The sequence below is a fragment of the Serinus canaria genome, chromosome 2 (genome assembly GCF_022539315.1).
Source record: "Serinus canaria isolate serCan28SL12 chromosome 2, serCan2020, whole genome shotgun sequence".
Taxonomy (NCBI): Eukaryota; Metazoa; Chordata; class Aves; order Passeriformes; family Fringillidae; genus Serinus; species Serinus canaria.
Genome location: NC_066315.1, coordinates 89,199,437 through 89,208,101, shown reverse-complemented (window position 1 = coordinate 89,208,101; position 8,665 = coordinate 89,199,437). Strand labels below are relative to the sequence as shown.

General features: G+C 44.5%; 1 protein-coding gene across 1 annotated transcript; it reads right to left on the bottom strand.

Annotated features, from left to right (window-relative positions):
- Nucleotides 1–240: 240 nt before the first annotated feature.
- Nucleotides 241–7,421, bottom strand: IRX1 (iroquois homeobox 1). Its single transcript, XM_050971451.1, has 4 exons — nt 6,641–7,421; nt 2,987–4,001; nt 2,349–2,421; nt 241–1,965 (listed from the first exon to the last, which is right to left on the bottom strand). Exons 1-4 carry the CDS (start codon nt 6,902–6,904, stop codon nt 1,908–1,910), a joined length of 1,410 nt encoding a protein of 469 aa, XP_050827408.1. The 5' UTR covers nt 6,905–7,421; the 3' UTR covers nt 241–1,907.
- Nucleotides 7,422–8,665: the final 1,244 nt, after the last annotated feature.

Sequence of the window (8,665 nt, the reverse complement as noted above, 5' to 3'; positions counted from 1 at the left end):
CGCGTTTCCCGAGAGGAATTTGGGAACCGGGGCAGCCGGTGCGGGACTGAGGCGATTTCATCTGGATGGATATGAAAGAGACAGCAATTGCATCAGGTTTACACCAGCAGTGACCTGGCGCACCGTTAGGCTCTACAGGGTTGAAGACTTTTTTCTTTCTTTTTCTTTTTTTTTTTTTTTTTAATTTAATTTTTTTTTTATTTTTAAATACGTCTTCCCTCTCCCCGAAGGCTAAATTACTCTAGTTTGGTAAAAAGTACAATGTTCTCTTTTGTTGGAACAATTACCAACGCGAGAATGTCATTTAAGAAAAGGGGGGAAAAAAATACACCGAAACAACTAAAAACCAAAATACAAACTAATTTATGGTATGCTAGGATCTTCAGGATGTCAAAATGAGACTCTTTCCAGAGGATCTCCTTCAGATATTCCACAGAAAATCTATTTTGCCTGGCCTGTTTCTCTGCTCCACCAGAAAAACGCAAAATGTAGGAGCCCACCGCCTCCACCGCTTTGCCAACAGATCTCTAAGCCACAGTTTAGGGAGGCTGCTCTTTGATTGAGATGATCTTGCAGATAAATCAAGATCAATATTCTGATCTCTGACGAGAATTTTATTAATATTTTATTTGAAAATCTCATCTTGTTTCGAACAAGTCCTGGTTTGAGGTTGGTTTAGTTTGGATAGGGCGTCACCGCATTATTTCTTAATGACTTTCCCAGCTGCTTCTTTCCATTTTCCACCATCAACAACCATCTGGTATCTTATTAGCACCTCAATGCTCATTTAGTGTTCTCATTTAGGAGGAAAAAAAAGAGAAATAAACACTCAAAATATTACACATTTCAACGGACTGTCTTTGTAAGATTAATGCCTTTATAAAACGATAGATCCTGTCTCTCAGTCTATTTTCAACCAGCAGATCGGAATTGTAAAACTTTCTTCTAAGATTTCTAAGATGTGCAAGAGCTGCCCTTTTCTTTTTTCTTTTTTTCTACAAAGACTGTATTTAATCTCACAGGAAAATATCTTTCACCGTTATATCTCCTCTGTGTTTATTCAAAGCGCATATAATAAATATAACAAATAATTCTTTTTCCTAAACTATGATTTTTTTTTTTTTCATCTTGGGTGAGAATATATACCAAGCACTAAAGCTCTCGATCAAACTTAGCAACCAGTTTGGACAGCAAAATTTTACACTAGGGAACTGTGAGAAAACTTGTCCCTTTCAGTTTTAAGAAACTATTTTGCAGTGTAAGTGGAAGTCAGGTCCATTCATGTCTGGAAAATGGAACCTACAGAGCACATCTGAATCACCACAAATGCAAAAATAACTTTAATATTACTAAGGCCATCTTCACTCAACTTCGTAAATTTGCGTGTATAAAAAAAGAAGCTCGCAGCTTGTTTTTGGCAAAATAGCTTGGATTTGCTACTTAAAGTTTCAGTTACCCAAAGGAGGAGACTTAACCTTTTTTAAAAACTAATTATAAATGTTTGGATAGATTTGTAATATATGTATAAGATCTGTAGCAACAGAATACATACCTGAAGAGAGGTCATAATTTCATTTAGTTTATTAGACAAAAATATATGATTTAGACAAGTTTTGCTGACGTGTTATTTACAATCTGAAATCACTCTATATACAGAAAAAAGAAAACCACAAACACATGGGAAACATTTACCAAACAAATAATCCAAGAATGGTTAGAATAACACGATCTGAAATGGTACAATGAGGAAGGGGATCCATCTACAGATTTGTGTAATACTTTTATGGATTTGCACCACCTTATTGCAAAAAGAGATTGATGGGAGTCGTTTATACCGTTTCCTTTTTTTTTCACTCTCTCTGTCCTTAATACCAGTCTCTGTAATATTTTTTCACCAAATCATTTAATCAAGCAGAAGGGAGAGCTGTTAAAATTCTCGGTGTTCCCTCTTGCTGAGCCAAAGAGCTGCAGGGGGGGGAAGGGAGAAGGAAAAAAAAAAAAAACAAAAGACGTAACAATCTTTCAGGAAAAAAAGTATCTTTTTTTTTTCAATTGCGTGTCTACTGCTATAGAATCTGAGTAATAGATAATCGCACAAAAGTCATTGTCTCTAGTGTAATTAACATAAGATCTTTGAGATCTGTGAGGTTTTAGAAAAGTTACAGTCTGGCTGTGTGCAATTGCAATTTAGTCTAAGTTTGAAAAGATTAGAGCAACTCCTGTGCTGTTCACATTGTCGGTATGTATTATTATGGTGATGATTAGGTGTTATAATTAGTCTTTATTATTCAAACACTCTGTTTCACATAAGTAACATTCCTACAGTGAAAACAAACAAACAAACTCACTTGTCACGGACAGGCTGGAAGGGCGATTTTAGCGGCTGGGGTGGGGAGTCAGTTCTTGGTACATTTTCTCTTTCTAGAAGGAGACAAAAAAAAAGAAGAAACAAAAAAAAAAAAAAAAAGAAAAAGAAAAAGAAAAAAAATCCAAACAAAAACAGGAGAACTATTTTAGAATAACAACAGTAAGAATCTGGACACTGCAGAGAACACACTTCCCTCTCACCCTCCTGTTCAGACGTGAACAGTTACATGTGTATGTGTATAAAGTGCTATACCTTACTTTCAGTATTTAAGTAGTCTGCAAGCTTTTCTTGACACATTTCTTACTGTTATTGAAGTTTTTGGGAGATGAGGATCATGAAAGAGGGAAGGAAGGCTCAAAGCTATACATTTCACTGCGTTCTTCCTGAATTTTCATCTTATTTGATGGGCATATAGGGTGAGAATGTAAGAGGCCACGTGAAATGTGCTTAATGTATGTGACCAACACGCTGGGTGGGGGGCCGGAAATCAACGCTAGAGTAAACTGTAGCTCCATTAAAAGCAATCAGTTACACCAGTGTGACACCATTCCTCAAGGAGAAGTTCACGTGCACGTGTTGGGGGTGGAGGGAGAGGTGAAAGCCTGATACATTAATTACCTATGTGTTTGGGACTGGTCCTCTCTGAAGGTTTGTCGCTGCTTAGCGCTCCCAGGGTTGCTGTTAAAACAGAAGATTGTTGCTGGGCCTGGAGGTGGTGATTGTGATGAGCAGCATGGTGATGATTTACTCCCAAAAAGGACCTCACATTTAGAAGGGAACTCTGAGTGAGGAAAGCCCCATTTGTCCAGTTGTGAAATTTGCCAATCTGGCATGTATAGAGTCCATGGCTAGGGAGAAAAGCAGGGTGCTGAATCTGAGGAGAAGTGTGGTTAACCTGGGTTGGAGGGGGAGGAGGAGGAGAAGATTTCAGGGCACCATCAGGACTGGTTGCCGTCTCTGCCAAAGACCAAATCTTGGGTTTGCTGTGAGATGGCATCTGTAAATTGTTCGGTCCCCCAGGACTGATGATTCTTGTGCTATTGTCAGAGGCCTCCTTCACCATGGCCAGCGCGTCTTTGGGTTTCAGCCCTTCAGACCCTGACAGTGCCAAATCCTTCTCCTTTTCCAAGTGCTCCTCTTCACTGCTTTGTCTCAGGAGCTCGGGCTTCTCCTCCTCTTCCTCATTGCTCTGCTCCCCATCATTCTCATCGATTTTATCTATATCTATGCTTTCCAGGTCAATTTCCTCATCATCTTCATTCTTCTCGGGGTCTCCCTCATTGTCACTCCCGAAGAGGTTTGCATCTTCTTGGTCCTTACTCCTGGAGCCCCAGGTCACCTTGTTCTCCTTCTTGAGCCGCCGGCGGGCGTTGGCAAACCAGGTGGAGACCTGGGTGAGGGTCATCTTGGTGATGATGGCCAGCATGATCTTCTCGCCCTTGGTGGGGTAGGGGTTCTTGCGGTGCTCGTTGAGCCAGGCCTTGAGGGTGCTGGTGCTCTCCCGGGTGGCATTTTTGGGCCGCCCCGGGTCCCCGTATTGGAATTGTCCGTAGGGATAATAGGCGGGGGCAGTGTGGGCAGCAAAGGTAGCAGGGTGGACACCGGGATTATCTTTCAGCTCGTACTGGGAGCCCTGCAACACATTCAGACAAGCGGAGAGGAAAAAGCACATCAATTATCTCGTTAGCGTCTCTAACAGACCTGAATAGGCTACTCCGGGAGCCGGAATACGCCTTTCAGCGGTGCAAAGGGTCTTCACAGCCAAATTCGGCCCTGCCCGTTCCAGGCTCTTCACATTTAGGTCATACAGAGAGGTGTTCCCAAATGGTTCCCCCTTCTTGCAGGGAAAGGAAAGAGAGGTGCTAAGCGGGGCTCTGACAGACATTATGACTATTTTCTCCCCAAACCAAACCAAACCAAACCAAACCAAACCAAACCAAACCAAATCAAACCAAACCAAACCAAACCAAACCAAGCGATGGAAACGCAGCAACTTCGCCTTCACCTCGGCGAGACAGTTTACTGTGCCTTTGAAATGATCAGGCACATAGAACAGGTACTACACCGCAGTTACCAACTAATGCCTGCTCACAGCGCCGCATTTATCTGCAAAGTATCTAGGAGGATGTTAGAAATGCATGCAGAGGATTCTTTATTTTTGCTCTTAATGAGGCTGCGGGGGATGAATGCACAACTTCAGTACGAAGAGATTTTCCACACGCATGCCAACAGCCCCATTCCCACCCCCCAAATCATACACCAAGATTCTGGAGTAAAACATTAACTTCTAACTGTTAGAACAGCCTTTAAACTCTGGAATGAAAACTGATCCACGCACTGTAGAATATGGATATGTAGACACTTTATCTCATAAGTTTTACTTTGATCTGGCCAGAGCAAACACAAGTTGTTTACAAGCGTTTAGAGACGGTGATTTATTTGCAATCAATATTCTTTTTATCATCAGTAGTAAAACACAGCAAGTCAAATTATCCCATCAGGTGTTTTGGTAAATAACATTTTATCTTTCTAGCAACCTCATTAGGCCTCATTATTACCGCAAATTGTCTAGATATTAACCTAATATTTTAGTTCTTAATTTGCAAATGTTCAGAAATTTAGAATTTATTTCGAAATATCACCGTCATGGTTAATCACTGTAATAAAATACCAGGATACTTTGCAAGTAGGAACGGGAACTGTTCCAAAATAGCTAACATTTCAAGCAGTTTTCTTTCTTTATTACTTCTGTTAAGATCTCGCCTCTTTTTTTTGTTTTGTTTTTGTTTTTGTTTTTTGCCTAGCCCAGAAATACATTCTTCATACTACTATGTCATAATTTATGTCAGCTTTAGAAATCGACCTCTTCAATAATGTTTGCAAAGAAACTAATTAAACTTTGTCAAACAGTTAAGAAGGATCATGTATTTTAATTTCAGAGACACCGCTTATACACAAAGAGTAGCCAGATGTAATTTTTGTAATGTGTTGCAGAGTAGGCTTTCTGCACTCCCTTTATTCTGCTGTCTTCTGTTATTGTTGCTGAAATGATATTTTTTGTGTAAACTCTGTTGGGAATTCTTTTGAAGAAGCCACTTGTGAATCACTCATTTCTTCTGTCTCAACTTTTACTGCATTTCCAAAATCAAGGTTAAAAAAAGAGTAGGAAATGCATGCTGTTCAAAGTGATTTTACAGGAAATGTTTGCAGTAGAAAAATTATCTGTTTTCAGATGCTGTCCCTTGTTCAACAGTGTATTTTCCTATTTGCCTGTTTATATTTGTTAAGAACCTTAACAAGTTATGCTTGCATGCATTCAGTTATAAATATTCACACTTTTCTGTGTCAGGGGGAGAGAAATGAGGGACATTTAGAAAATTAAGCAGAACCTATGCGTAGCGCCGCCGACAATTTTGGTGATACCAGCAACGAAAATGTTTCAACAACACCGGATATAAAATCAATTAGTTAAAAAAAAATGTTTCCCTTTCTAACTATTACATTTTTAAGAAAATGTCACATTAATCCCGAGGACAGTCCGTGTGGCGACAATTTCTCTTAGAATTAACGCCGATGTGCATTCCTGCCTCGATGCCTATAATGGGATGTAGATGCTCTCTTTCGCTTCATGCAAATCCCATCTATGATACCCGCCATAATCAGAGTATGAAAAGTTCAAGGAACGGAACGGGACATTTTCAAGGCTTACGGAAAATGCCTTGAAATAAACGGGCGCCCCAGGTACCGACACTTTGGCCTTTCGGACGGAACCTGTTTATTGCTCAGCGGCAAAGAAAACTACCAAACGGAAAGAGAAGCGCGCTGGACAGCCCAGTGAAACAGCAGGACCGACAATATCACCGTCAACAACAACACCAATAACAACAAAGAAAGAAAAGAAAACAAAAAATAGCCGAGTTGCTAGGGAAAGCCGACAATACGGAGGCAGGAGCCCTGCTTAGCGGTTCCACCGCCAAGAAGAACTCGGAAGAGTTTTGCCCGGCTGGAAGGACGAGGAGGATGGGGGGCTTCGCGTGCAGACGGAGCCCGCGACCCCCAGCCCCTCTCTCCTCCGCAGACCCGTCGAGAGCCATGCTTTCCTTTCCACGGCGGATCCCGCGCCGGGCGTGAGCTGCCCCCTCAGCCGCCCCGCGCTGGGCTCCGCAGCCTCCGCCCGCCCCCGGCTCCCCCGGCTCCCCCGGCTCCCCCGGCCTCCGCGGCCGCGCTCGGCGGGCCCGGGCAGGGGCGAGAGGCAGCGCTGTGCTCACTCACCATTTGGGAGAAGAGGCCGAGGTCGGCGGTGTAGGGCAGGAAGGCGCTGTAGTTGGGGGCGCTGTAGGGGCTGGCGTACATGCCCAGCACCGAGGTGACAGCGGCCGAGCCGCTGCCAAGCTCGGCGCCCGCGGGCCGGCCCGAGGCGGCAGCGGCGGCGGCGGCGGCTGCGGCGGCGGCGGCCAGGACCCCGGGCCGATCGCTCCCGTACACCGCCTGGCTGGCGCTGAGATACTGCGGGTAGCCCAGCTGGGGGAAGGACATCTCCGGGGCGCGGGCACAGAGGCGGCGGCAGCAGCACTGGCGGCAGCAGCAGAAGCAGCAGAGATATAAAAAAAAAAAAAAAAAGAGGAGGGGGGAAGGGGGGGAAGGAATTATACAAAAAAAAAAAAAAAAAAAAAAAAAGAAAGGGGGAGGAGGGAGCCTGCTGAAGAGCCGGGGAGGGGAGCGGAACAAACCCGGGCTTCTCTGGATCTCTCTCTCTCTCTTTTTTCCTCCCCCCCGCTCTTTACTGGAGTCAGGCAGGGCGAGAGAAAAGAAATCGAGCCGATAATTTTCTTTTTTCGTTCTTATTTCTTTCTGTCAGATATATATTGCACCCTAGGTATGGAGGAGGAGGAGGAGGAGTGTGGCAGGATTCAGTGGGGTGTCTTTCCTCAAATCTCGGCTCTTCTGTGCTCCTAAATCCCTTAGATGTGATCTGATCAACAATTGAGCTCCAACTGATGTGTCTGCCCTTAGGTCCTAGGCTGATCTTTCAGATACAATTTGAAGTTGATGTTTTGATTGGCACCCACTTGAGCTGGAAGCGCCGCCCCGCGCCCCCCGCCCGCCCCGCCGCCCCCCTCGGCGCAGCACGTGGTGCGCAGCCCAGCCCGGGCCGCTGGGCTCGGAGCTGCGTGTGTGTGTGTGCGTGTGTCCGCGCAGCTGCTGTGCTCCGCTCCGAGTGTATTTAATGTTTAGCAATGGGCTCCTTTCAGAAAAGCCCCCACTGCTGTATGACAACCTGTCTACACGATTTTACAGCTGTCCAACATTGGGGTTTTGCTGTTTCGCAGCCTTAGTGTGTCCCCTTTTAACAAAAACAACTGTGTTGCTGGGTTTTTTTTCCACCTTTAACATTGAGTCCCCCTTGTCGTCCTTGGACTCAGGAACAAACGAGAGTGGCCGTGAGAGGAAAAGGGGGCTTGGCAGCCAGGCAACTTGTAACAATTTACCACTACCAAAAAAAAAAAAAAAAAAAAAAAAAGAGAAAAAAAAAAAAAGAGAGGTATATAAATAAATAAATAAATAAATAAATGCGATCTCTCTACAGCAACCCACAAACGCCACTCATACACAAACACATATGCTCAACTTTGCTGAAAGTGAAAAGGCTCCTAGGAGTACTTCCCAGAAGAATCTTTAGTAATAGGAAAGGGGAAAAAAAAAAAAAAAAAAAAAAAGAAAAGAAAAAGAACGAGAAAAAGAAAAATGGAGGGAAAAAAAAAAAAAGACCCGCAGCGTTGCGATCCTCCCCGCCGCCCTTTCTCCTCCTCATGCCCTGCCGACGGATTGACACTCAGGGACAATTATCATAGGCATTGCGACAGTTCTCGGAATACTGGAAATAAATAATCCCGCAAATCAACAACCTCGACATGTATGCCGAGGGGCACAGAGGACCCCCAGCCCTCGCCCCCAAAGGGGGTGGGGATGAGGGGGAAATCGAGTGCCTTGTTGGTTGTCAAAACTTCCATCCTCCCGTTTAAGTGAGGACCGAAGGAAACACATCAGGGGGGAAACAGGGAGAGGGACGGGGCGGGGGGACACGGGGGACACACACACGAAAGGACCAAAACGAGCTCTTGCCATTATGATCATTAACAACAATGATTAGAGGAAGAGATTTTTTTTTCCCTCTCTCCTTCTCTTTCTCCCCTTGGAGAGGGGTGGAAGGTGCAGCGGGAGACAAAGGGCTCCTCTGAGACGGACGGGGCCGCCTTAAGGGAGGCGGGCTGTCACCGCTGCGCCCTGCCTGCGGTG

Excerpts from the sequence above, each read along its gene's own strand:
- IRX1 (XM_050971451.1), bottom strand. The coding sequence starts at position 6,904 with ATGTCCTTCCCCCAGCTGGGCTACCCGCAGTATCTCAGCGCCAGCCAG. Across the intron at positions 4,002-6,640 it reads TCGGCCTCTTCTCCCAAATG|GGCTCCCAGTACGAGCTGAA; the intron begins GTGAGTGAGCAC and ends AATGTGTTGCAG. Across the intron at positions 2,422-2,986 it reads GACCAGTCCCAAACACATAG|AAAGAGAAAATGTACCAAGA; the intron begins GTAATTAATGTA and ends GTCTCCTTCTAG.